The 27,649-nt window shown below is 43.2% G+C and overlaps 1 protein-coding gene across 1 annotated transcript in view; it reads right to left on the bottom strand.

Annotated features, from left to right (window-relative positions):
* RTKN2 (rhotekin 2) overlaps positions 1–21,792 on the bottom strand; it is a 68,736-nt gene extending 46,944 nt beyond the window's left edge. The window contains exons 1-3 of the mRNA XM_044662946.1: positions 21,586–21,792; positions 12,840–13,045; positions 1,297–1,352 (exon numbers count right to left, since the gene is read on the bottom strand). Coding sequence (XP_044518881.1) covers positions 1,297–1,352; positions 12,840–13,045; positions 21,586–21,792 — 469 coding nt within the window. The remainder of the gene's footprint in view (positions 1–1,296; positions 1,353–12,839; positions 13,046–21,585) is intronic.
* Positions 21,793–27,649: the final 5,857 nt, after the last annotated feature.

Raw genomic sequence — 27,649 nt, 5'->3', positions numbered from 1 at the left:
GGGGCTTTCCATTCCTCCTAGCTTTAAAAGATAAACTCCTGTTTGGCATCTGAGGTCCTTCAGGGCTCCATCTTTAGCAAACATTTTCAGACACATTATAATACAGCCAAACTGGCCTTCCGTTGTTCCTTATACACAGAGCACCCCATCGCTCGCCACTTGCCTGTGTGCAGGGGCTCCCCTCTGCCTTGCATGTTCTCTCTCCTTTCCCTTTTGGTCACCTTCAGGGCTAGCTTCGGGACCCCCTTCTACACAAAGCTCTTCCTAATCCCCCAGATACAGGCACCTTCTTCCCAGAATCGTCCTGTGCCTCTGTGGGTGTTGTCACCTCCAGCTGGGGTAAGCAGCTCCAGGGAAAGCACTGTCTCACTTTTGTCTTGGTGTCATCGGCCCCTGGTGCAGGGCTCCGTCCTCACAGACAAAACGCCTGCTGGCTCATTCTCCAAGCCCATATTCCAGACGTGAATGGGCAGCATTGGTCCAGTCTATAAGCCTTTGTTCTCTATGTAGGGCCATCCTTTCCCTATGCCCACTTTTGCCATGGATCTGATCATCAGGGATTTGTAAAGTTCTTTAGTTCTCTCTAACTCCTCATTCTCTATACCAAATGTCAGTGCATGAGCAACAATTTTCACAGGGGCCTTTTGGCAAACACTTACGTGCACTGCAATGGAAGAGGATCAAATGTCAAGAAATCGGGTTTCTTGGTGTCCTTGTCCATACAATCTTTATTAGTCTCTTCAAGGGAAACTTGTGAGTCATTCATCCATTGAATGGCAACTTCCTTGTGGTTTGCTTTTAAGTCAAAAGAAAAGGTCAAGATTTGGATGATTCACTCCTTCTGGAAGGAGGTCCAGTGGTTGGCCATTGATAAGGATCTCTCACTTTAGAATAGTAACAGCTGTGTTAATCTGGAGAAAACTCCAAAAATGAAGACTCTTCTTTTTCTGCACTCACAGTGGGCAGGAGGAAAGGGGCTGCCCGGAGCTCCTTCACATTTTTCTTTCTGGGTTGTGAGGACCAGCAATTCATCACCAAGTGGCCAGGCTAATGGTCAAGATCCCTCAGAACTCGGCTAGGATGGTCGGAACCAAGAAGTTGTCCGACAGTGGGACCTCCCTGGTAGCCTTTACAACAGCTGGTGTGAGTCCCTGCTGGAGCTGGCCTTCTCCTGGCACAGGATGAAGGTCGCACCTCCGTGCCCCAATGAGGCATCTAAGGAGGAAAAAACTACTTGCCTTGAAATAAAACAAGGTCATTAGACTTATTAATCGTGAACACCTACATATCGCATACCTGAGAGAGCAACCTTTCCTTTACAAGCCGTACGGGCTTCCGCTTCATTCCTGCATCTGTCAAAAGGAAAAAGCAACGGAATTATTACACTGTCCATTGATGAAGGAAATGAAAAAAAAAAGTTCAAGAAAAGTTAAGTATGTGCCTTAACTCTCGGACCCTCCCCACTGCCCGCTCTTGGCACAGTGTTCTCTCCCAGGAAAACCCAAGCTTGTGGAGGGCAGGACTTCCTCTGGGACAAATTTGTGGTGAAATTGAAAATGTGTCTGAGTGGATCTGATTTTTAAGGGACTTAAAGGAGAGATCAGGTCAGTGTTGAAAGAAGGAAGTCGTCCTGTTCACTTCCTACAGTTTAAAATCATCCTCCCCAGCTTGCTTATATCTCTAATTGAAACAATACAGTAACCTCCCACTTGAATCTCTCCCTTCCCATGCTCAGGTCCAGCAATACTTTGGTAAAATATTTTAGTTTATTTCAAACCCTTTCTGTCCCCCAGAATACTGTCGAAGAGTGACAGGGGAGACTTAGAGAAAGACACGGGGGGCGAAGGCCTGGATGGGCTGCCGTCTGCAGACCCCACGATCCCTCTCTGGAGCTAGACTAGGAAAGGGTGGGACCCCCATCCCAAAAGCCAGTCCTCAGCCTCATCGCTTTATTATCAAATCTCAGATAAAATACATTTTATAGTATATAAAAGGAAATTCATTTTCCTTTGAAATAGAATTACCCATTCATAAATTCAAACTCCTATCTTTTTGACATATAAATGAGATTTCTTTCAAATTTCTGTAATAATAAGCAATGAGCAATATAATCCATCAAAATATGAATTTCACTGGAGATAACGGGAAGGCCTAATAAGGCAGGTAATTTAAACAGCTGAGTAGATGCAATGGAGGGGGGTTTGCAAATTATTCTAAAGTTGAAATCCATTAAACCTAATTATGAATGGCATCTAGATGAATATGGTGGGTATGCTCAGGTAGGTAAAGGTTAGTAGTATTTATTCCCTGAAGCAAACATTCCCTCCCTTCAGGTTTGTGTTTTTTTATTCTTCCGATCTCTGAAAGCACTACAGCAGCAGACTCGTGTTTTTTAATATAATTTAATAATTTGTTTTTTAATAATTTAATAGTTTTTCCTTTTTAATCCCCTTACCTACTGTCTTAGAACGGATACTAAACAAGAGAGGTAAGGAGGCGGGCAATTGCGGGGTTAAGTGACTTGCCCAGGGTCACCCAGTGTCTGAGACCAGATTTGAACCCAGGACCTCCTCTCTTTAGGACAGGCATTTTATCTATTTTATCTATATTTTATCTATAAATATTTTATCTATAAATATTTTATCTATAAATGCACCCAGACTACAGTTTTCTGTCCTGTTTTCTACCCATAAATACCCACAATTTTCAAATTTGTATGGAAATATCAATTTATCGAATATATATCTTGGGTATTCCAAAATCTCACCACGGAAACAGAAATTTAAGGGTTTTCCATCACTAAAGCTATCACAAATGAATCATAAAATCATCGTTAGAAGGGCCTTCAAATGTCCACTGACCTAACTTCCAATTTTATGATCCACATTAAAGGCCAACAGGGTTGATTTCATGTGAGACCGCAGAAACTACTCAATATTTTATTGCATTATTCAAAGCCCAAATCTATAACCCTCCCTCCCTCCCATAGTTTCTATATGTTTAACCTCTGTAGCTAAGAATAAATCAATTCCCCCCCTTTAATGTGAAGGAAAACCCTTCCGACATGAGACAACTACCACCATGTCCCCTCTGAGTCGTCTTTCCCCAATTCCTTCGCCCGGGGCACTGTTAGACCCTCCTGATCCTCTTCTGGACATAGCCCAGTCCTTCCTTCCCAACACGTAAGGCAAAGACTGAAAAGGAGAACCCAGATGTGGTCCCTCCTGGAAGGGTGAACACAGGCTAAGAGGCACCAAGCCAACCTTCGGGGACCAAGAGGAGAGACGGCCCCATGATGGGTGTGCTGTGGGTACGAAGGGGAAAATGGCAGCCTCTGCCCTTAAGACAGGGATAAGCCATGAATATAAATAATTATAACGTGAATGAGAATGTTCTTAATTATACTACAAGTTAGGGAAGAGCATTGGGCAAAGGGATTCCCCTGCAGCTTCGAAGATCAAAAGACTTCGAGTGAGGGGTGTACCTGACTGAGCTGGCCCTGGAGGGCAAAGGAGAATTTCAACAGGTAGAGTTTTTAAGAGGGAATTTCAGACCTGGAAAGATGCAGAGGCAAGAGAGGACAAGATGAGATCAGTAAACTTCTTTCTCTGAGCCATTTGCCTGAAAGCAGTGATTAAAAGAAAGTGTTGTGAAATGAACTGGGCAGGGCATTGAATGCCAATATAATAAGCAGGTTATTGATTATTTGGGCAAGCACTGTGGAGCTACTGATGGCTTGAGGTAATAAGATGTTTCTAAAAGGAAGATGGAGGCAGTGCTATGAGGGAATGAGACAGGAGTTGCAGTTGGGTGGCTCAGTAGATTGAGAGCCAGGGCTAGAGACGGGAGGTCCTCGGTTCAAATCTGGTCTCAAGACATTCCCTAGCTGTGTGACCCTAGGCAAGTCACTTCTTGCCTTGGCACCAATATTTAGTATTGATTTCAAGATGGAAGATAAGGTTTTAGAAAGAAAGGCTGTTACAAATATCTGAAAATCGGAAGAAATCTGAGCAACTCTGACTGTCCATGATTTCAGAGGACCATTAAAGAAGAATGTTATCCACCAATAGAGGAGAGGGATGTAAGATGCACAGGACATCTATTTTTAGACATGAGCAATGAGAGATTTGGTTTAATTCTGGATACAAAATTTTTATTTTTTTAACAGAATTGGGAAGAGAAAATAAATGATTATTAATTTAGAAAACAAAATAAAAATTTTAAAATAAAAGATCATAATTGTTAAAGGGTTTCCTTTAGTTCAAAGTTAAATCTGCCTCTGCAGTCTCAACTCATTGGTCCTAGTTCTTCCCCCCAGGGGTAAACAAAGCTAGTCTATCTTCAAATATCTGAAAAACTGGTCTTCACCACCACCTCTGCTCCCAAGAAAATGTTTTCTTCCTCTTCCAGGTTAAACTTTGCCTGACATGATCTCCTGTGCCATCATCACCCTGGCCTGCTTGCCTCTGAACACATTCCACTTTGTCCTTTATGAAATGTGGCCTCTGGAACTAAGCACAATACTCCAGATATACTCTGAACATCTCCCTCATTCTGGACCACATTCTTGTCTCAGTGAAGCGGAAAACCACATTCCTTTTCTTGGGTGCCTCGTCACCTATCTAGATCCTATGAAACTTGTAGTCTACCAAAATCTCTGGCTCTTTTGCCCTTCTCTCATCTTGTCCTTAGAAGTGATTTCAAAGAAAATTCATTTGTCCGCATTAAATTTCATCTAATTAGCCTGTGACCAACATTCTAGCTTCTTGAGATCTTTTGGGATCCTGATCTTCATAGAGAATATTTGCTTTCCTTGCTGTCTCTGTCATCCGTTTATCTGATAAGGGTAACATCCACATCTTCATCCAAGTTATAGACAAAAATGAAAAGCAGGGACCTAGGATTCCCCCAGGCAATCCACTAAGCGACTTCTCTCCAATCTACAAAGATTGATTTACAGTGCCAAAATTACCTCCTCCAACCCTCCCTAATCTCCTTCCAGAGAATTTTATTTTAATATTTAATATTTTTAAAGAATATTTTAGACATAAGAAAAAGAAAAGGACAGTTAGGTGGCTCAGTGGATAGAGTTCCAGGCCTGAAGATGGGAGATTCAAATCTGGTCTTGGATACTTCCTAGCTGGGTGACCCTGGGCAAGTCACTTATCCCCTTATACCATTCTTCTGTCTTAGAAATGATACTTAGTATTGGCTGACAGAAGGTAAGAATGTAAAAAAAAAAAATCACTAAAATGAATACATTGGAAAAAATAGAAAAATAACACATAATTATTAGTGTCTATGATTTGTTTTTTGGCTCATTATTTAGTACTTAATTGTCAGGTCTCCATTTGTCTATATCTTATTTGTAATCCCTGATTTATTGCATTATATTCTGTAAAGGATATGCTTACTATTTGTCTTTTGACATTTGCAACATCTGTGTGTTATGGCCAATTTTTTTAAAAGTTATCTATGGGACTTAGAAATATGCATATTCTTTAGTAGTGCCATTGAGAATGTACCACAAGCTTTTTACTTCTAGTTTATCCAGCAATTTGTTCATTTCTATATTTTCCCTTGTTTACCTTTCTTCTAGTTGTCCAAAACAGAGGATACTAAAACTTCCTGGCATTACTACATTACTGTTCATTTACTTATAATTCCATTAATTTTCCTTAATGAATTTAGATGCGAAGGCATTTGGAGCATATATAGTTAACATACACATTCTGTTGTCTGATCTCTTTAATAATAAAAAATGAAAATATAGAAAACCATATGATTATCTAAACAGACATAGGAGAAGCTTTAGACAAGTACAATAGGATTTTTTGTTCAAAATCTTATAAAATCTAGGCATTGGGAAACCTTTAAAAATATCATAAAATTTTTCTTTAAAACTGAAAGCAAGTATCATATAATGAAAATATACTAGAAGCTATCCCAATAACTATAGGAATAAAATAAGGAAACCCATTCTCGTTTGATACAAATCTGGGGCTGCTCATCATAATATGGCCAGAGAAAGCATAAAGATAAGTATATGGTATACTTAGAAACTCCTGAGTAATCAGCAAGGACACTCAGACAATTAATAGCTTCATTTAAAGATATAAAATTAAGCCCTTGAAAATAAATATTTAATAGACTATAACAAAATCTCAGAGGCACTAACAGAAAGGAATATTCATAAATGTGCATAAAATATCTGGAGACTGATCTACCAAAGTACTCAAAGTGTCTATTTAATGATAAAGTGCTCCTTAGAGATATAAAAGAGCATTTATTAAGTGCTTACTATGTATGTTAGGCACTATGCTAAGTACCTTAAAGTAGATGTTATTATCATTCCCATTTTACAGTTGAGGAAACTCAGGCAGACAGCAATAAAGTGATTTGCCCAGGGACATATGGCTAGGAAATATTTGAGGTCAAATTTGAATTCAGATCTCCCTGATTCAGCCCAGCTCCTGGCAAGGTGGGAGATGTATTTTTTTTTTAAAACCCTTCCCTTCTGTCTTAGAAATCAATACTAAGACAGACAAGAGGTAAGAACTAGGCAATGGGGTTAAATTGACTTGCCTAAGGTCACACAGCTAGGAAGTATCTGAGGCCAAATTTGAATCCAGGATCTCCCTTCTTTAGGCTTGGCTCCCTGAGCCACCTAGCTGCCCTTTGGTCAATCCTTTTCTACATAGAGGATAGAAGAATCTTTCCCCAGAGAAGAGTTTTGAATCACTTAGTATGTTGGAATTAGCATGTAGGAATGTATCTCTTGCATTCCTGATTGGTTCAAGTCCTGCTGAATTGCTCACATAGGAAATAAATATTCCTAGAAATAATAAAAGTGGCAGGTGATGTGGGTTTGAATCCTGCTTTAGACAATATCTAGTGATGTGACATTCAAGTCAAATTACTTAATGTCTCTAAGCCTCAGTTTTCTCTTCTCTAAAATGGGGCAATAATAGCAGCCACTTTCCAGGGTTCCTCTAAGGATCAAATATAAAACTCTTCGTAAACCTTAAAAGACTAAAATGCTAGCTATTATTATTTCTCTGATATAAACAATTTAGAGAGATATGTAAGACAAAAAGCCATTTCTCAATAGAGGGTCAAAAGTTATGAACAAACAGTTCTCAAAAGAATTAGCAACTATTAAGAACCATATGAAAGAAGGCTGCAAATCATTAAGATGAGAAAAGCAAATAAAACTAGCCTGGGGTATCCCCTCCCAACCTCCATACCAACAGGAGACAAAAGATGCGAGTTATTGTTGGACAGCTTGGAGCTGGGAAATGGTACCACCATTTTTGGAGGCGATTTGGAACTATGCAAAGAAAGTGAGTCACAGAAATATCCTTTATCCAGGCTTCTACCCAAAGAAGTCTACATTCACACCCAAATATTTATAGCAGCACTTTTTTGGAGATAAGAATAAGAAATAAGGAATATACACCCATCATCTGGGGAATGGCTAAATAAATTGTGACTATGGATATAATGGGGTATTAGAGTGTTATAAGAAATGATAAGAAAAGACTCCAAAAGCATGGAAAGATTTACATGGACTGATGCACAGTGAAGTCAACTCAGCCAAGAAAACCCCATAAACAATTGGCTACAACAATGTAACTGGGAAGAGCCACAGAATGATAAAAAGTAAATGTTTATGAAATAGCTAGCATAGATAAAATAGTTCACTACAAAGAAGAAAACTGAATTGGTGGGGGGCAATGGGGTGGCTCAGTGGATAGAGAGCTATACCTAGGGATGGGTAGTTCTGGGTTCAAATCTGGCCTCAGAAACTTCCTAGCTGGATGACCCTGGGCAAGTCTCATTGCCTCGCTCTTAACAGCTCTTCTGCCTTAGAGCCAATATATAGTACTGATTCTAAGATGGAAGGTAAGGGTTAAAAAAAAAATGTTTGAAAAATGACAGAGAAAATCCCCAAAGAAATGACATTCACCCCTTTGCAGAGGTGGGAGATCAACAGGTATAATACGTGGCACATACTGTTCCAATATACTGATTTTTTTCTTTTTTCTTTAAAAATATTTCTTATATGTATAGGGTGGCTTTGAGACAGAAGGGGAAGGGATATTGGGGAAAATCTTGATGTAAAAAGAAAGGAAAAAGAAAGAAAAGAAAGGGTAACGATAGAATTCAGCATTTGCCTCTGTGGAACTCTCTCCCCTCCCCTTCTCCACAATTGTTCAAATTTTCCAATCCAAAGAAAAAAAATCAAAAAAAGATCAAAAAAGGAAATGTGAAATGTTGGCCCAGAATAATCCCTGCTGGTTCCAAGTGATGACTGGGTTCTTTTTGAAGCATTCATAAACCACCAAGTTAATAATTCATCCAAAAATTTTTTCCAGGAATTGGCATCCATTGGATGAATCTACCTTCTTTCTCCTTGTGAAAATTGGGACATTCATTACCGTGATTCCAAGTTCGAGAAGCCTCCTCATTTTTCTATTAGTCCAACAAACCTCAGAACACAGATGGCCAAATTTAACAGAAAATCTCAATGAGGTTACCATCTTCCTAAGATGTAATGTTGAGTTTACAAAGGGGCTGTTTGGCTCTCTCTAACTCCCCTTTAGATTCTTATTTAAGGTAATCTGGAGGAGGTCAGAAAAATACAAAAGGAAACATTAACTTCATAGAAAAATCAGGTCTTTATAATTCTGTCTTACTTATATAGTGAATTACCTTAACCTCTGAAGGTCTTCTCAAAATGGGTGATTGTTTTATGTATTTAAGCAGCAAGATGGCAGTGGGTTGAGGAGGATGTGAGTTCAGATCCTGATTGATATATATTAGCCGGGTGACTGGCCATGTCTGGCTCAGTTTCCTCATCTGTAAAATGGGAATAGCATCTACCTCCCATGTTTTTGTGAGGATCAATGGAAATAATATTTGCAAGGTGCTCTGAAAATCTTAAAACTGCTACATAAATGCCAGCTATCATTACCTGCATAAACTTAACTCCCAAACAAAAGATACAATAGTTGATGGTTAAGCATTTACTTGATTTCCTATTATACCAATAAAGAAGTCTCTACATGAAGAATCCATTTAATTTGAGTGAAAAGCCAAAACAAAACCATCTCCTTTTTTTTATAAACTTTGCCCACAATTGAAATTTGTACTGTCCTGCCCTGATCCTTAAAGCTGAAACCGATGTGCTGGCAATTGTAGCTGGAGGAAAAAAGCAAGTTTCTACAGGAGGGGAAAATGGGGTTTAAGTGGAAAGTACCTAATATGGAAATTCAAAGCCATTGGGGCTCTCTATAAAAATTGTCAGATTAATATCACAATTTCTTGTGGATGTACACAGTGAACCAACATACTTATTGTTCTCATGAGTTTGAATTTTTTGGTGAAGTTTGCGTGAATTCTGTTTGCATAAACTTTTCAATTAAACATTTTTTAATTAAACATGGACTCAATATTGGTTTTACTAGTTTGAGCTCAAATATATGAGGTAACTTTTAAAAAGTCAATGTGGTAGATATTCGTCCAGCTCCCAACAGAAACAAACAATCCACCCTCTAATGTTAAGAACCATCTTGTGCCGAGTTTTAGGTGAAATATACATATGAATGTTTGACAAATGTTAGAATCTTTCTGAATGCAGGTACTGGCTACTTGCAGTAAAGTGACGTGACCAGCAGAGGGCGCCAACGAGCCATTTTCTTTCTAGCTATTTCCCATTGAGTAAATCCAGATTCATGTTTTCTCAACTTCCCGGGACAGACTGAACCTCGCATCACTCTGCTAAAATAAATGCACTTCAGGACAAACCAGCCCCACGATGAAGGCGTCCTGTTTTCTTCAGGAAGCCGGGAGGCTGGTTAGACGATCTTTCATTGGAAAGATCATTTTCAGTGATGGTTAGAGTAGAGGTAAGGGCTCCAAGAGGATCATGGTCCTCGGAGCAAATCTGGCCTTTCACAGACGCTGCCCCACCTCGGCGGCAAACAGGGCTGGTTTTTAAATGCCCTTTAGCAGCGGGTCTCGCCTTGCCCTCAGTCACTCCCCAGAGTCGCTATCCTTTGGGACAAAGATTTTTAAGCAAATGCTGGGGGGGAGGGGGGAGGGAGGTGCAAGAGGGAGACCCACCTCTGGCCAGAAATCAGACTGACCAGAGCCAAGCTAGACCCAGCCCTCGGACTCCCACCTTCCCCCCGGGCTATTTGCTCTGACCCAGCAGCTCAGGTCTCCTAAGGGAGAGAGGACCACCGAGGCACTGAGTTGTTCTTGGGTCAAGTACAGAGTCAAGAGAAGCCAATAGAAGGTTATTTATGAACAACCTCCAGGACCAGATGATAGGAAGGGAGGGAAGGAGGGAGAGAGAGAGGGATGGGGACTACCTGGCACTTGGAGGTGGAGCCCCCAGAAAAGGGAGCCCCCTTCCACAAAGCTGCGCCTTCTCTGCCCTTTTACCTGCAATTCTAATAATTCATTTGGTTTAATAACCAAACACCCCGAGCAATTGCAGAATAGTTTTCTACACAGATGAGTAACTTTAAGATCATGTATATCAGGAAAATCCTAAAATAAATAATTCTTGGCTCATTTCTTTTTTTTAAACCCTTGTACTTCGGTGTATTGTCTCATAGGTGGAAGAGTGGTAAGGGTGGGCAATGGGGGTCAAGTGACTTGCCCAGGGTCACACAGCTGGGAAGTGGCTGAGGCCGGATTTGAACCTAGGACCTCCTGTCTCTAGGCCTGGCTCTCACTCCACTGAGCTACCCAGCTGCCCGTCTTGGCTTATTTTTATTTCTCAAAATTGGTCTGACTATCAGCCCATTCTTTCCCATCCTTAAATAGGTGGTTAAAATTAATTTTAAAAATTCCCATCTTTTCACCATCTTATCATAGTAAAAGCAGGGCAATCTTCATAGAATCAATTTTCAGAGAAGAGCCAAGGGAGATCCAAACCAAGCCCTTCTCCCTATTTTTTTAACATATAAAGAAACTGAGGCCCAAAGTTATTGAATTCCTTGCCCAAGGTCCAATTTGTATAGTGCTTTAGGGTTTGCAAAGTATTTTAAAAAAATTTTCTCATTGGATCCTTCCAACAACGCTGTGAGGTGGCTATGGTGGGAGTCAAAAGCAAAAGGTTCCCTTAGGGTCCTCATCCAAGTCCAAAACTGTTGCTTTCTCCTCTGCACCTTACCAGTTTAGAAGATGGGAATAACATAGTAATTAATCTGATGTCTTGTAAACAAGATTGTGAGTGTTTGACTGCCTGCCTGACCTCAGGAGAATAATGTAATTTTTACATGAATATCATTCTTATCTCAGGATAGTGACATTGTCTCTTCACTCCTATTTTCTGAAAGGAAAGGGTGGTTTTCTCTATATTATATTCTGGGGGTTCTTAACCTTTTGGGGGGCCTGGACATCTTTGTGAGACTGGTGAATCCTTTGGATCTTTCTCAGAATAAAAAATGAACAAAATAAACTCCATGGGTATACAAAGGAAACCAAGGATTAGTAGAAATAAGCCCTTTGAAATTTCTATGTGGATCCCCATGAAGATTAAGTTTTAAGAACTCCCATCCTAAACAATCAAAACTGGGGAGCCATCTATACCTGCGGAAGAGACTAGAAAAATCATGGAAATCACTTCAATAATTGAGAAAGAAAAATTTTAACAGAAATGGACAGATAACTGAAAATTTGCCAGGAGTGGGGTGGGGTGGGGGGGGGGGTTAAGATTTTATTTTATTTTGGATTTTCCATTTTGCTTCAATTTTCCAGATAACTCCCTCCATCTGCCATGTCCCGTCCCACATAACAAAGGCAGTCAGGGGAAGAAGGTAGCCTTCCCAACAGCTCTGTTCAGTAGGGAGCTGGGAAATCACAGTGTTCTCAGCCCAGCATCCTTTTTCCCCCTTTTCTCTGCCTTTGTTGCATAACAGACAGCAGTGCTAGGACCAGCCTTATGTAACGTCTTTATACATGAATCATCTTAAAGCAGAGGTAGCACTCTTATGAAACAGCCCTTCCCTGCCTCCCTGAGCCTGTGAGTGGATAGAGCATCAGACAGAGAGGCCAGGGATAACAGACTGACCCTGGCACCATTTCGGATGCTGCGACCTTTCCCTCTGAGAAGGCTGAGAGCAGCAGGAGAGAAGGCTGATAAGGAAGCAATGGAAAGGGAGAAAAAGCTTTTTCTATCTAGATGTAAGAGTCTGAGCAATCTACTTAGCCTTGGGGGGCCTCAAGTTTCCTTTTCTTTTCTTGCCTTTTTTTTTAAATAACCCTTATCTCCTGTCATCTTAGAATCGATATTGTGTATTGGTTTCAAGGCAGAAGAACAGCAAGAACTAGGCAACAGGAGTTAAGTGACTTGCCCAGGGTCACACAGCTAGGAAGTATCTGAGACCACATTTGAACCCAGGACCTCCCTTCTCTGGGCCTGGCTCTTAATCATTGAGCCACTCAGCTGTGCCCCCCTCCCCTTTCAGTTTTTTTCTCTATATATGTTCCTATTCCAAGATGTTATAGAATTCTTTTGCCTGCCTGCTTCAATCTCTGTAGATATCCACTCACCAGAAATACTTCCCAACAATCAGAGCTGTCCATAAGTGGCTCTTGGTTGACCTCCAGAGGGAGGGAGCTCCCAGTCTCTGCCTCATAAGATTGAAGTCAGAAAAGCACTTTGCAACCCTAAAACAGCTCCACCTGGCCTCCTTTCACCTTTACCTTTAAAACAGGATGGATGCTTGGACATTTCTACTTGAATCTAAATCCTCATTCAAATGTTTAAGTTCGTCAAGTCATAAATTAAATTTGAGTGTTAACTGGAATCTGGGACTCACCGTCTTTCTGTCTCTTCATGGACCACAGGGGCTTCCGCTTCCAGTTTCTGGAGCTCTTCTGTATAGGCCATTATTCGGGCATTGCAGACCATCAGATTTTTAACAACCTCTAAGATTTGGTCTTTTTGAGTACTCAGTGAAAGGAGTTTGCGTATTCCCTCTCGCATCCTCATTTCAAAGTCAAGCTTTCCTTCAATGCTGCCATCCTGAAGAAAAGCAAACGGATGGTTAAAAGATGAGGGAAGGGAAAAGGATGGGAAGGGTCTGATTTCACTTCTATGTCCCTATCGTACAGCATAGGTATTAGATCTGGTAGACGGTTTATGTTTATAGAATTGAATTGTGCCGATTCTATATATTTCACATATGAGAATTCAAAGGGCTGGTAGCATTTCCACTTATCTAGCTCTTTTCATTAAAGCTGGTGGCCAAGGAAGAGGGATGTTTGGGGGAAAGTAGAGAATCCCAGGTACCGAGATTCTTCCTGTTACTAAAAGTAAAATCTTCCTTCTTCTGGACACAGTTATCAAAGATAAATGAAATGGTTGGATAAAAAAGATGAGCAAAAGGCACAGAAAAAATGTAAACTGCTTTTTTTATTAGAAAATATGAAATTATTCATTTAGAAACTGTCAACAAAAGTAAGGAAACAAGCAGCCTTCTACAAGAAAAGGAAACTGATGGTGAAGAGCACTAATCTTTGGTAAAGATTACCAGGAGAGATAGGCTTCTTCTTAACTTCACTATCCAAACTACTACATTAATCAGATTTAATTACAGTGTCTTGGTGCAATTATATGCATTGTGAAACACTGGTGCTGTGGTAAGGTAAGCCTGAACTTACCGGGTAAATGTCATAAGCGGATTTCCTCTACCAATAATATTTTTACAATGATCCCAAGTCTTTTCTTCTTTCTAAACTATACTTACCACCCCTTCCCCCAGTAAACCTCCCTTAAAACAATTAGTAAACAATTTAGTCTTGTACCATTTGGCCATGAGTAAGTCTGTTTCCCCCCTATAGAATGGGCAGAGTAATCATGACACAACCTTTGCAATGGCAATGTGCTGTGTAAACCACATTACATACACATGTGGCCTGATTTGGCTTTGAGCAAGGGGAAAGGCACACTTATTGGAGGCCACAGGGAGATGGGGATGAGCTGCCTGAGCCCTCCCAAGGACAGCTGGAGCTGCCAATGTGAAGAAGGCAGCCCGTGGCAGAGAGGCAGGTGAATCTGCCAATAGAAGATATGGGTAGGAATCCCAGCTCCATCATTTATTGCCCGGATGACTTTAGGCAAGTGACAATCCCTCTGAGGTTTGGTTTCTACAAGAGAAAGAAGAAAGCTGGGATTCTTGATCTCTTGTGTGTGGTAGTAGTAGGAAAGCTACTAGTAAAATGCTACCTTTCGGTGAGGGATTGGGGGTGGGGAGAAGAGTGATTTCTAAGTAATCTTAGAGAAAAAGTGAAGTAAGGTTCTTCTGCCAAGTGAGGTCAACCAGAGAGTGACATTTAAATTTAAATTCCATTACTTGGGGGCAGCTGGGTAGCTCAGTGGATTGAGAGTCAGGCCTAGAGACAGGAGGTCCTAGGTTCAAACCCGGCCTCAGCCACTTCCCAGCTGTGTGACCCTGGGCAAGTCACTTGACCCCCATTGCCCACCCTGACCACTCTTCCTCCTATGAGCCAATAGAAGTTAAGGGTTTAAAATGAATGAATGAATTCCATTATTTCCAGGGTTCCAGTGTAGGAAAGGAGAAATCCCACTAGAGGACGAAGACCACAAGAGTAAATGAAGATCCCTCGAAAGCTGGCCAGGCTGGAGATCAAGTCTCCAATCCTCCGTGCACTGACGGACATACATTTCCAAGTCAGTGCGGGAAGCTGTCATGTCTCCCGGGCGCCACCAGATGGCGGCAGCGACATGGAGGAAAGCAGCCTTCGGCGCTCACCAGAACAAAACCGCACCGGAGTTTTTCCTATGTAACGTCCTATTGCCGGGGGCACGCTGGATCCTTCCTCAAGTGAAGCGGGTCACTGGAGTCCTGAAAAGCCGCCCCGCCCCCGCCCCCCGGAGCCTTTTACTTTGTCCGGCCCCCCGGCCCGGCCTCCCGGCACGGTTGGGACACTAGACAGCTCCCCACAGCCGGCCTCTCGGGATCGAGGCTTCAGTTTTCTTTGCACGTTTCCTCCCGCTGGTGGCTTGGTGGCTGCCTCGGAGCTCCGAAGGTGCCTTCTCTCTCCAGCGTCCGGAGGGCTCCTTTCCGCAAACCCCGGAGGGGGTGGAATTCCAGCACGTGCCCAAAGAACCCCTCTGTGGGGGACCCCGGATGTCCTTCTCCTGCGGGCCTGGCCGAGCCCCGCTTCCCCCTCTGCTCGCTCTCGGATCCCCCTCCTCTTCCTCATCTCCGGGGTCCCATGACTTCCCCCGAGATCTCCCTCCCTCTCCCCCTTAGACCCGAAGACATCTACGAGAAAATGGCAAGAGCTCGGGGAGGGGCTGCTACAGAGAAAGCGGGTGTAGACCGAGGCTTTTTGTCTTGTTTTACAGGACACGACTGAGGCGACAGCTAAGGCAGCTCCCATTCTATGGATGGCCTGGTAAGGTGGAGGAGAGCATCTAGGCCCATTGTACAGACGAGGAAACCGAGGCCAGAGTGAAGTGGCCTGCCCAAGATCACACAAGCTACTAGATGTCTGAGGCCAGAGTTTCAGGCAGGTCCGCCCTTGACAGCCAACAAAAGGGGAAGGAGAGGTACATATGGAAATAAGGAGATACAGAGCCTGTCCTTAGGAAGGCTGGTCTTTAGGCTTCCTACTAGAAAGATCAGAGGCCAGCAAGTGTGAGTCTCTGAATACATTCAAAGCCAACATAAACCACTTTTTTTTTTAAACCCTTAACTTCTGTGTTTTGGCTCCTTGGTGGAAGAGTGGTAAGGGTGGACCATGGAGGTCAAGTGACTTGCCCAGGGTCACACAGCTGGGAAGTGGCTGAGGTCTAATTTAACATAAACCACTTTTTGCACATGATAAATAGGGACTTTAGTCGAGACAGCTAAACAGGTACAGGCTCATTCTGATTATTTCATTTGAACCTCATAACTTTTTTACATAATAACCATTTTACAGATGAAGAAATTGAGGCAACTAGTAAGTGTCTGAGGCCAAATAGGGAAGGGAGGAAGAGGAAGAAAGGGGGAGGGGAGATATACATTCATATTCGTCTAAAATATGAATGTTAGGGAGAGAACTAGATCTAGTATATAGAATAAAGACTTTTTTTCTTTTGGCTAGTGTGGACTCTGTAGCCTATAAGAAGCTCTAGAGGCAGTGTTATGAGTAGGGAGGGAAGGGAAGGGAAGGATGCTTGGTGACTTGCCTCAGGTGGTTACAACTAAGAAAGGTAAAACTCAGTGAGTATTCAGTAAAAGGTGTTTGTCAACCTCCTCTGGTTCTTCCTATCTCCCCAGGCCCTTCAGGCAGTCTGTGATCCAGATCCACTGGCCTCCTGGCCATCCTTGGACACATGCCTTTTCACTGGCTGCCCACCATGCCCAGCATGTTCTCTCTCCTCATCTCTGAATCCTGGCTGGCTTCTCTGGCTTCTTTCAAGATTCAGCCCAAATCCCACTTGCCTTCCTTCTGAGATTATCTTTCATTGCACTCTTTACATCCAGTCATTTACATGAGCCTGTCCCCTTTGGAATGTCAAGCCCCTTGAAGGCCAGGCTGTGTCTTTATATCTCCTCCAGTGCTCAGAACGGTACCTGGCATACAGTAGGTGCTCAAAAAATGTTTGCTGACTTGGCTGCCAGAGCCACTATGCCTGACCACAGACATTAGCCTTGGCAGTCATATTCTCCTGTGAGTCCTTCATACAAACTGGAAGGATCAAGTACAAGGAGGATACAGTACAGGAGACTCCATGGTTGCCATGGGCACAGAAACGGAAGATGCTGTGAATTATAGCCCACTGGAGCCCAGGGCAGAGAGTAGCCTCTGTCATCAGTCACAAGGCAGGGAGAGAGCCGAGACTTGCCATTGAGGGAAGTTGGGGTATCCAGGTCAGTTTTACAAAAAGGAGGGACCTGGAATCCAACCCCCTAATTTTACAAATAAGGAAACTGAGACATGGAGATTCAGTGACTTGTCACCTAGTCAACCCACCCAGTGTGGCCTTCCCTGGATCTCATGGTATTATTGTGCAAGGATGCCCAGGGAACATGGGAGTTGTCCAGTGGGAAGAAATTGAACCCAGATCTTCCTCTATCCTGCCTCAGAAGAGAAGGCCAAGAGCAACAGAGGTGTATAGACAGCTCCCATGCTCCCTGGGTATATCTTTGCAATGCCAAGAGATCCAAGGAAAGGCCCACTGGGTGGAACCACTGTGAAGGGACTCAAAAAAGAGCTGTATTAGAGGGAGCACCCCCAATGTGGATGAAATAAATCCATTTAAGAGAAAGAAACTATTCCAGTGGGGTAGTAACTAATCCAGTAACGATTTCAGAATGGAACCTTAATACATTTGACATTCATATAACCATTAGCTCTGCAGGAAAAAACAGGAAAGGTGTTACTTTTCCCATATTATAGATGAGATAACTGAGACCCAATGCCTATAACTAGTAAATAGCATTTCCTATAATGGTTTCATAGCTCTAGAGCAGTGGTTCCCAAACATTTTTGGCCTACTGCCCCCTTTCCAGAAAAAATATTACTGCCCCCTGGAAATTATGATATTATTTATAGAACTCAGAATAGAATGTAATACAAAAAAAGTGTGGCCATCACCACCTCCCTGGATCACTGCAGCACCCACCAGGGGGTGGTAGCACCCACTTTGGGAATCACTGCTCTAGAGTATAGGGGCCCCAAGAGACTACACCACACCTAACAGCTCTCATTTTGGAAATAAAGAAATGTTAATCTCCCAAGCAAGTCAACTAACTTGTCCAAAGTTACACAGGGAATAAGTGCCACAAGCAGAATTTAAACCCATGTCCTGTGACCCCCAGAGCATGCATTCTTTCCATTTGTTGGACACCAAGTTCTGACATGGTGGCTCTCCAATATGCCCAGTTTCCAGAAACTAAATCTGAACATTCTGGCGAAGTTAAAAACTAGTATTTATATATGCAAAATAAAGGCAACACTTTGACCCAAAAAAGTGTATATATGGCTGAGGGAATCAGGGTGGATTTCAACTAGAGCTAACTCTATTCCCCCAGGAGGACACAAGAGCATTCCAGCAAGTATTTAAAATTCCAAGTTAAATCCCCTGATGCTGGAAAATCTGCAGATGGTATTATAACTTGAGGAATTGTGAGAATAAAGACAATTAAAACATATAAAGTACTTTGTAAACCTTAAAATGGTATATTAATTATTTTTATTACTATATTCTGATGCTATAAATGACATTTTGTCTGTACTTCTCACTACTGAAGTCCAGTTTCTTTGGATAGTAAACTGCCCTTGGAATCTGAGCCTTTCATTAAACTCTAGCTTTGACGTTTCCTACCTGAATGACAACTTATCACTTGCAAAATTAATCACAGTGCCAATTAATTTTTATTCTGTTTCTATGGTCCCTTATTAAATATAATTTTTATGGCATTATGATCTGAAAAGGACTCATTTTATATTTCTGCATTTATGTACTTGACTACAAAGTTTTTCAATCTTAAATTTTGGTCAATCTTTATAAAGGTACCAGGTACTCTTGAGAAAAAAGTATATTCCTTTCTATTCCCATTCAGTTTTCTCCACATAGCTATCATATCTAGCTTACCTATAACTTTATGCCCTTGGCTTATTAAAAATAAAAGTAAAATAAAATAACCCTCTTCTCTCTTTAAAATGGAGATAATATTTGCCCTTATGGACCTCACAACTATTGTGAGGGAAATATTTTGTAAACCTTTTAAACATTCTGGAAATGTGAGTTTTGAGCGGTATTATATTATCTAGTCTCCAGTGCCTGAATAATCAGCAAGGGCAGGATCCACTGGACAGTCTGGTCCCTCATCAGCTCCTACTAGGATGATAATAGGAAATCTTTCAACCCCACCTTGAATTTGCATGGCATTTTGCAGTTTAGAAAACTTGTTCCTAAACATTATCTCCAGTGATCTTTGAAACAACCCTATGAGGGAGCTTGGAAATCTCAGGAGGGATTCTGTTTGTGGTAGGTGAAGATATTATAAACTACTACAAAACTCACTCAGGATGAATTGCCTTCAAGAAGGCAAAACAGCATCTCTGAAACCACTGGGAAATCTTGAAGCACCTATGGTGTGCCAGGCACTGGGAATACAAATACAAGGAATGAAAAACAATCCCTATTTGCAAAGATCTTACTTTCTCCTGAGAGAAAATGTTGGATATCTAAACAAAAGAGATCAGAAACTGATAGAAGAGTGAAAGATGAAAATACAAAGTGGGGGGGGGGTTGAAAAGTCACTTTTAAGGTAACAAACAGCTTTTGCAAAGCTCTAACACTGCTGAAAGCCAGCCCACTGGTGATGATACAAAATGTGAGTCCTGGATGGATTTATGCATGGAAACATGGAGCCAGAGAGCTCTGAAGTCAGGAGACTTCATTCAAATTCCAGATGATTCCTTGCACTTAGTGAGATCTCATGGAAACTGCCAGTGGTGATCACTGGAGGGGCCAAGTGAAGTCTCTTGCCCAAAGTCACACAGGGATCAAGGGCCTGACCTGGAATATGAACCCTAACCTGAGATCCCAAGTCCTTTACCCTCTCTAGAATTAGGTTTATCAGTAAAATGATTAGCAGCTAGGTGGCTCAGTAGATAGAGGACTGGGTCTGGAGTCAGGAAAACTTATCTAGCCTCAGACACATGCTAGATGTGGGACCCTGGACAAGTCATTTAACCTGATTTGCCTCAGTTTCCTCATCTGTAAAAATAAGTTAGAAAAGGAAATAACAAACCCCTCCAGTATCTCTGCCAAGAAAACCCCACATTGAGTAGGAAGTGTCAGATTGGACTGAAACAAGCAAATAGCAATGAAATATGAAGATGCAGGATGGGGGACCTCCCAGATCCCCATCAGGAGTCAATCAGGATTCCCAAAGCAGGGAATCACAGGATTCCAGAAAGGACCAGTTGGAAGGTCCTGCTGGAAAGGACCTTGGAAGTTACAGAGACCAATCCCCTTGAATGAAACTTGAGGTCTACAGACCTGAAGAGACTTGCCCAGGTTGGCACAAGCAAAAGCAGCAAAAAGTCAGGATTTGGGGGCAGCTGGGTAGCTCAGTGGATTGAGAGTCAGGTCTAGAGACGGGAGGTCCTGGGTTCAAATCTGGCCTCAGACACTTCCCAGCTGTGTGACCCTGGACAAGTCACTTGACCCCCATTGCCCACCCTTATGCCTCTTCCACCTAGGAGTCAATACACAGAAGGGTTTAAAAAAAAAAAAAGTTATAAGTACACCACCATAGCAGAAGGGGCAGGAGAAATGGAAGCTTCAATCCCAGAGCCAGGATTTGTCTGTAAACAAGTCCCTTAACCACTGGGACGATGACACACTTGTACCCTCTTACCTGGCTCTTATTACTAGTTCTATTTATACTGTGGGGAGCCCTTTCAGTCACTCTTCATGACCCCATTTTGGGGTTTTCTTTGCAAATACACTGGGGTTGGCCATCCCCTTCTCCAGCACATTTTACAGCACATTTAAGTGACTTGCCTAGGGCCATGCAAGCTAGTAAGTGAGGCCAGATTTAAACCCAGGTCTTGGGGAACAGGTCTGGCACTCTAACCACCAACCATATATATAGGCATTGATATTTTTAGCGCCCCCCCCCAATAAATGGGTAATGTGTGTCTATGGTGATGGCTAACTTTTAGTGCTGTACCAAGAGCTTTATTTTATTTGATCATTGCCAACAGCTCTAGGATGTAGAGGCTCTTAATTCCATTTTACAACTGAGAACACGGAGGCAGGCAGCGTGAGGACCACCTGATTAGCTCTGTCTCTATGGTAGAGTCCTTTCCCTTGGGGAAAGTCACATCACCCTGTTGGCCTCAGTTTCCTCATCTGTAAAATGAGCTGGAAAAGGAAATGGCTAACCACGCTGGTATCTGTCAAAAAATTCCCAAATGGGGCCCGGTAGAGTCGGACTGAAATGACCACAAAATAGGAGGGTCACTTTTCCCAGAGAAAAACCTCCTCGGAAGTGTCTAGATCTTTAATCTACGAAAAGGGGTGACCCAAGGTGGCCCCCAAAAGGTCTCTTGCACCCCCCCCCCAACCATCTCCAAGGAAAAGCGAGAAGGGAAGGCAGGAGTCCAGGGAAGGCTCTCCCAGCTCAGATGTCGGAGCATGGATGGGCCTGGAGATCATCACACCCCCGCCTCCTCTTCCCCCAGTAAGCAGGTGTGTGTGAGATTCTGAATTCTGCCTTTCACTTGGCCTCCCCTATCCCTGGCCTCAGTTTCCAGATCTGTAAAGTGGGGTGGGAGGGAGGTTAGACCAGCTATGACTCCAGAGGACCCTTCTCCAGCCTCGTATCTGCCCCCAGCACCTCAGTGCCTCCATTACCCACTTGCCCCGACCTCTGTAAAGGAAGGGTTCCCTTGTACCGCTCAGCTGAGAATTCAGGCTCTCCCGGTCCGACCCCCCTTTTACAGGCGGGGAAACTGGGGCCGGGACCCAATTGGCCCTTCTGCGGGGACAAAAAGGCTGCGGCCACTGTCACCCTTCGCACCACTCACCGGCTGCTGCGCAAGGTCCTCTGCCAGACCCTCCAGCCACTGCCCGGCCCGCAGCGGCGGCTCCACTGCTCGGGCTCCGGCTTCAGATCCAGACCTGGATCCAGATGCAGATGCAGACCTAGATCTAGATCTAGATAAGGATCGGAATCTGGCTCTAGCTCCGACGCGCCCCCGGAGACGCTCCAGGGTTACTGCTAGCCCCTCCATCTGCTTGGTTCGAGTCCGGTCTGAGCTCCGGCCACCCGCCGCCCCTCTAAGGGAGATTTGAAAATCCCGCCCCCCGGCTGTGGGCCTGGCCACCTCGAGGGGTGGGGGGAGGCGGTCAACCGCCGGGCTATACCAAGTCAGCGCGGAGGAGGAGCTGAGAAATGCCTTTGCGCGTGCGCTTATAGGGAGGGGCGGGGCGGGCTGAGAATATTGGGGCGGATCCTGGGCGGAGCCGAACGAGCTGGGCTCCATAGGCTCTACTGGGCCGAGGCTGCAGGGGATGGAAAGGGGCGGGGCTATGAGCGGAGCCTCCCATCAGGGGCGGATCCAGGGCGGTGGAGGCGCCTCCACTAGGAGGAAAGTATCAGCCTTTAGCACCTGCCCCGGCCTGGAATTCTAGCAGGTTTCTGTGGGCCGCCCCTGCCCCGGGGAAGCGAGGCTTCCTAGCCCCCGCCCCCTGCATTGTTCGGGGCTCGGTGATTTCATCCCGGGAGATTCGGACCCCACCTGGGGCACTGCAGCCTCTCGAGCCTCCTCCCCTCCCTGAGCCTCAGTTTTCTCATCCGTGTCTTGGGGCCAGCCATTCCTGCAAAAATCAATCAATCAATCAATCAATCAATCAGCATTTATTAAGTGCCTACTATGTGCTGCACCTGGAGAACCACTGAGATGATGCTTACAAAGCGCTTTGCAAACCTTCAGTTAGAGGGCTGTGCAGACCTGTCAGCTGACATGATCAAGTCTACAAGCTTCCATTAAGCGCCTCCTTTGTACCAGGGTTGTAGTGGTCATCCATTATATCTGCATATATTTATTGATGATCTTATAGGTTACCTAGTCCCAGGCCAACCCCCTCAGAGTAGCTGGCATGTTATACAAGGCTTTAAAGTTTGGAAAGAAGGGCAGGGAGGCGGCTCAGTGGATTAAGAACCAGCTGGAGGTCCTGGGTTCAATCTTGACCTCAGATACTTCCTAGCTGTGTGACCCTGGATGAGTCATTTACCCCCCCCCTTGCCTTACCCCTCTTCTGCCTTGGGACTAATTACACAGTTTTAATTCTAAGATGGAAGACTAAGATTTTTTTAAGTTTGCAAAAAAATATGTATACAAATTCTCCTCGATTATCCTTTTTTTCCACAGGAAGAAACTGAGGATAAGGCTGTTGTCAGACAGTGCCTGAGGAGTCTTCCTGCCTACAAGCTCTCCCTCCCCTCAGAAAATAGATGTCAAATGTACATTTGTTGTTCAGTTGTGTCTGACTCTTTGGGACCCCATGTGGTGTTTTCTTGGCAAAGTTACTAGAGTCGTTTGTTATTTCCTTATATAGATGGGGAAACTGAGGCAGACTGGGTTAAGAGACTTTCCCAGGTTCACACAGTAAGTGTCAGAGGCTGAATTTGAACTCAGGAAGATGATAAATCCAAACCCAGAATTCTATCCAGGGTACCATCTAGATAGAATCTATCTAGACAGCACCCAGACAGAAACATCAAATCCCAAGTCTACTTGTAACCCTTTAAGCTTTACAAAGTATCTTCTCCCGGAGCATCCTGGGAGTCAGCCACTACAAAGTGGTTCCAGGCATTTTTCACCACTAACCTGGCTGATGTTTATCACTTCATGATTCAAAGTCCTAGACATCCCCATGGCCTTTGAGCTTGGCCTCCTGATTTGGCTGCTTCCTCTCACAACCTCCCCTTTAAGAAGGAAGACCATGTCAGCCTTGTCTTGTCCTCCTGCCTCTCCAGTCTATTCTTCTAACTCAAAACTTTCTCTTCCACCAAACCCCTGAGTTGGGGGGATGATCCAGTCTCTGCCCACCTCCCCACCCCCTTTCCCCTTACATGTTGAGGGCAGAGGCTTCCTAGTGCTTAGCACGGTGCCTGGCACACAGAAAAGTCTTTAAAAATGCATCTTGATTGTGTGACCCTGGGCAAGTCACTTTACCCTCATTGCCTAGTCCTTACCGCTCTCCTGCCTTGGAACTGATACACAGCATTGATTCTAAAATGGAAGGTAAGAGTTTAATAAAAATAATAAACCCTTTTTGGCTTGATACGACAGTATGGGACAGGAAGCAGGATTGTTTCATTTTTTATTTTAATTTCCATCTATTCCCAGAACCTTGTTACAGTGACTAGCACACAGTAGAAGTTTAATAAAAAGCTTTATGATCCATGGAAAATACAGATTGTATCCCCATCTTATAAATGAGAACTACAGAGGACAAATGACCTGGGTCCTCACTTGCATGCTGAAGCCAGTAATGGAAGCCGGGTCCCTCTGACGGAGCAGTGCCTCTCCCAAATACACTTAGACTCCTGATCAAAGGCAGAGGAAGGGTTCTCATAGCCATTTTCGAGATGAGGAAACTGAGAGAGACACAAGAAGTGACTAACCCAGAGCTCCTCCCAGCCCTGAGGGCCAGAGCTGGGATCTAAATGCCTTCTTCAGACACCAAGACTAAGGCTCTTTTCCACTTTATCTCAGTGATTCCTAAGTGCGACCCTAAACCCTTGGGATAACTAACCCTCACATCAGAGGATTGCAGCTAGAAGGGACCTCAGAGATCATCCAGCCCAGGAATAGAAATTATAGAAACTCAGACCTGCCCCTCCCCTGCTCCCTGCCACCCTCCCAAAGTCTCAGATGAGAATCAGACCCAGTCAGTCTCCACCTGAATACTTCAGGGGACAATATCTTATTACAAAAAAGTTCTAACAGTTTATATTTCTCTAACATACATTAAGGGTTTTTTTTTGTTGTTGTTGTTTTTAAACCTTTACCTTCTGCCTTAGAATGGATACTAAACTTCCCAGTTGTGTGACCCTGGGCAAGTCACTTGACCCCCATTGCCTACCCTTACCACTCTTCTGCCTTGGAGCCAATGCATAGTATTGACTCCAAGACTGAAGGTGAGGGTTTATTTAAAAAAAAAAAAAAAAGAAAGGAATGGATACTAAGTTTCCATTCCAAAGCAGAAGAGCCATTAGGGCTAGGAAATTGGGGTTAAGTGACTTGCCCAGGGTCACACAGATAGGAAATATCTGAGATCAAATTTGAACCCAGGACCACCTGTCTCCAGATCTGGCTCGCTATCTATCTAACTCTACCTTAAGGTTTTTAGATCTATATCCTCTTAACAACTTTGCGTAATAGGCAAAACCTACTTCCTAACCTTGAGGTGTAAGAGATGAGAGACAAAATTTATAAAGAATTAAGTCAAACTGTATAAGAATACAAGCCAATAAGCAATTTTCAGATGAAGAAATCAAAGTCATCCAAAATCATATTAAAAAATGTTCTAAAACTTTCTTGATTAGAGAAATGCAAATTAAAACAACTCTGAGGTACCACCTCACACTTATCAGAAGGAAAGTGGTAAATGTTGGAGGGGATGTGGCAAATTTGGGACACTAATGCATTGTTGGTGGAGTTGTGAATTTGATCCAACCATTCTCAAGGGCAATTTGGAACTATACCCAAAGGGCTATAAATCTGTGTGTACCCTTTGATCTGGTAATGCTACTTCTGGGTCTGTATCCCCAAGTGATAATCAAAAAGTGAAAAGGACCTACTTGTACAAAAATATTTATAGCTGTTCTTTTTGTGGTGGCAAAGAACTGGGAATTGAAGGGATGTCCATCCATGGGGGAATGGCTGAACAAATTGTGGCACATGTTGGTAATAGAACACCACTGTGCTATATGAAATGATAAGCAAAATGATTTCAGAAAAATCTGGAAAGATCTGCAGGAACTGATGCAGAGCAAAATAAGCAGAACCAGGAGAGCATTGTACACAGTAACAGTAATATTGTACGATGATTATCTGTGAAGACTTGACTACTCTCAGCAGTGCATTGATCTGGGACAATCCTGAAGGACCTATAATGGGGAATGCTGTCCACCTCCAGAGAGAAAACTGTTAAGAGTCTTCTGTCACATCAGTGTATTTATGGCTTTATTTGGGGGGTTCAGTTATATGTGACTTTGTTCTTACAACAATGACCAGTGTGGAAGTGTGTTGTGTGAAATTTGTCCATTTTGGGTAATATTGGCATCAATCGTGGCCTTTGCAGCTTTATTTCTGTTGGGTAGTTACTTTGGGTCTCTAAAATTCCTACTGTTATATGTGTTCATTTATGAAAACAATTTAACAAGAGTAATTATCTAGCTGCCCCACCATCAACAGTGTATTAGTGTCCCCATTTTTCCACAAGGAAGAATATTTCAGGCAGAGTAGAGATCCAAAAAGCCCTGCACTAAGAGATGGACACATGGGGTAGGACGCAGGATGTGGTTTACAGGGAACAAAAAATAGGCCAATTTGGCTGGGTCATGGAGTGTATAAGGTGGAGTCCTCCTTAATTAGTCTAGAAAGAGAGGCTGGGCCCAGCCTGTCAATAGATAATAAACATGTAGGGCCAGGCATGGTGCTAAATCCTGGGGATACCAGCTTGGTAAAAGAAAGACAAGCCCTGCCCTCAAGGAACTTACAATTTAATCAAGGAAGAAAATAAAGGAAAAAAGCTAAAGAGTAACCAGTCCTGGGGCATGATGGAGAAGTCAAAGACTAGGAGGGCAGCCAAGGTGGGGAGTAAGGAGAAGGCAGTCCTGTTCCCCCACCCTCCAATCAAAGGGACACAGGGTCCTGATGAGCCTGATGGGTCTTGCAGGATGATGACATTTCCCAAGGATGAGTTTCCTGGAGGCATGGTGGAGAAATCAAGGTCCAAGAGGAGTATAGCTGAGAAATGAGAAGTCCTGGTTGATGAGAGGCTGCAGATGTCCATCGGAGAAGTTTATATTTTATTCTAGAGGCACTAGAGAAGCACAGAAGCTTCTCAATCAAAGGAATGACAAAGTAATAGGGTTTATTTAGCACTTTAAAGTTTGCAAAACACTTCAACCTGTAATATCTCATCTGAGCCTCACAATAATATCAGGAAAGAAGTGTAAAAATGATCTCCTTTTCTTTTCAGATAGAAACTGAGGCAGAGAGATAAAGTGACTTGCTCAGGATCACCCAGCTAGTGTCTGAGACAGAATTAAAACCCAGGTATTTCTGGCTTCAAGTTTGGAATTCAATTAATAACATTATCTAGTTGGCTCACAGTCAAACCTGTGATATAGGAATGTGAATTTGGCAACTGTGTGACTGGCAGATGTCTACATTGTTTTTTCATTTAACATTTTAAAGGGGAAAATAAGCTTAGCATTAACATTTCACCTCGGAAATCCCATTCACCTTGGGTTCTGTAGAACATGACTTGAGAAGCTAATCTAGGAGTGGGCTCCTGATTTGGGGTTGCTCAAAGCAAAAGGCATGGAATCAGGAGTAAAAAGACCTGGGTTCAGTTCCCAGTGCTGCTCTTTACTTTCTATGGTTACTGGAGGGCTCTGTGCCTCAGTTTCCTCATCTGTAAAATGAGAAGTTGGACATGATGAGCTCCATCTGAGGTCCTTCTGAGCTCTGAATGTATCTTCCTACCCTAGACTTCAAGTAATGCTGACTTCTTTCTCATATCCCTCCCACTTTGTTCTTATCTGCTTCCATCACTCACCATCTCACCATCTCTTCTTTCTTTCCTCTCAGTTATGACACATGGAAACTAGCCAGAGGTTAAAGATTTCACAGTCCTTGGTACAATTTGAGCAATTCACCGGCTTAGCAATACCTTTTTCTTTATGCACCTACAACGCCCAGAAAATGGGTGAGACATGTTGCCTTTTTTTCCCCCTTCCAACATCTTGAGAAATAAGAGGTGGGCATTCCTCTCTCTCTCTCTCTCTCTCTCTCTCTCTCTCTCTCTCTCTCTCTCTCTCTCTCTCTCTCTCTCTCTCTCTCTCTCTCT

The sequence above is a fragment of the Gracilinanus agilis genome, chromosome 2 (assembly GCF_016433145.1).
Source record: "Gracilinanus agilis isolate LMUSP501 chromosome 2, AgileGrace, whole genome shotgun sequence".
NCBI lineage: Eukaryota > Metazoa > Chordata > Mammalia > Didelphimorphia > Didelphidae > Gracilinanus > Gracilinanus agilis.
Note: the sequence above shows the minus strand (reverse complement) of the source record. Positions and strands in the feature narration are given on the sequence as shown.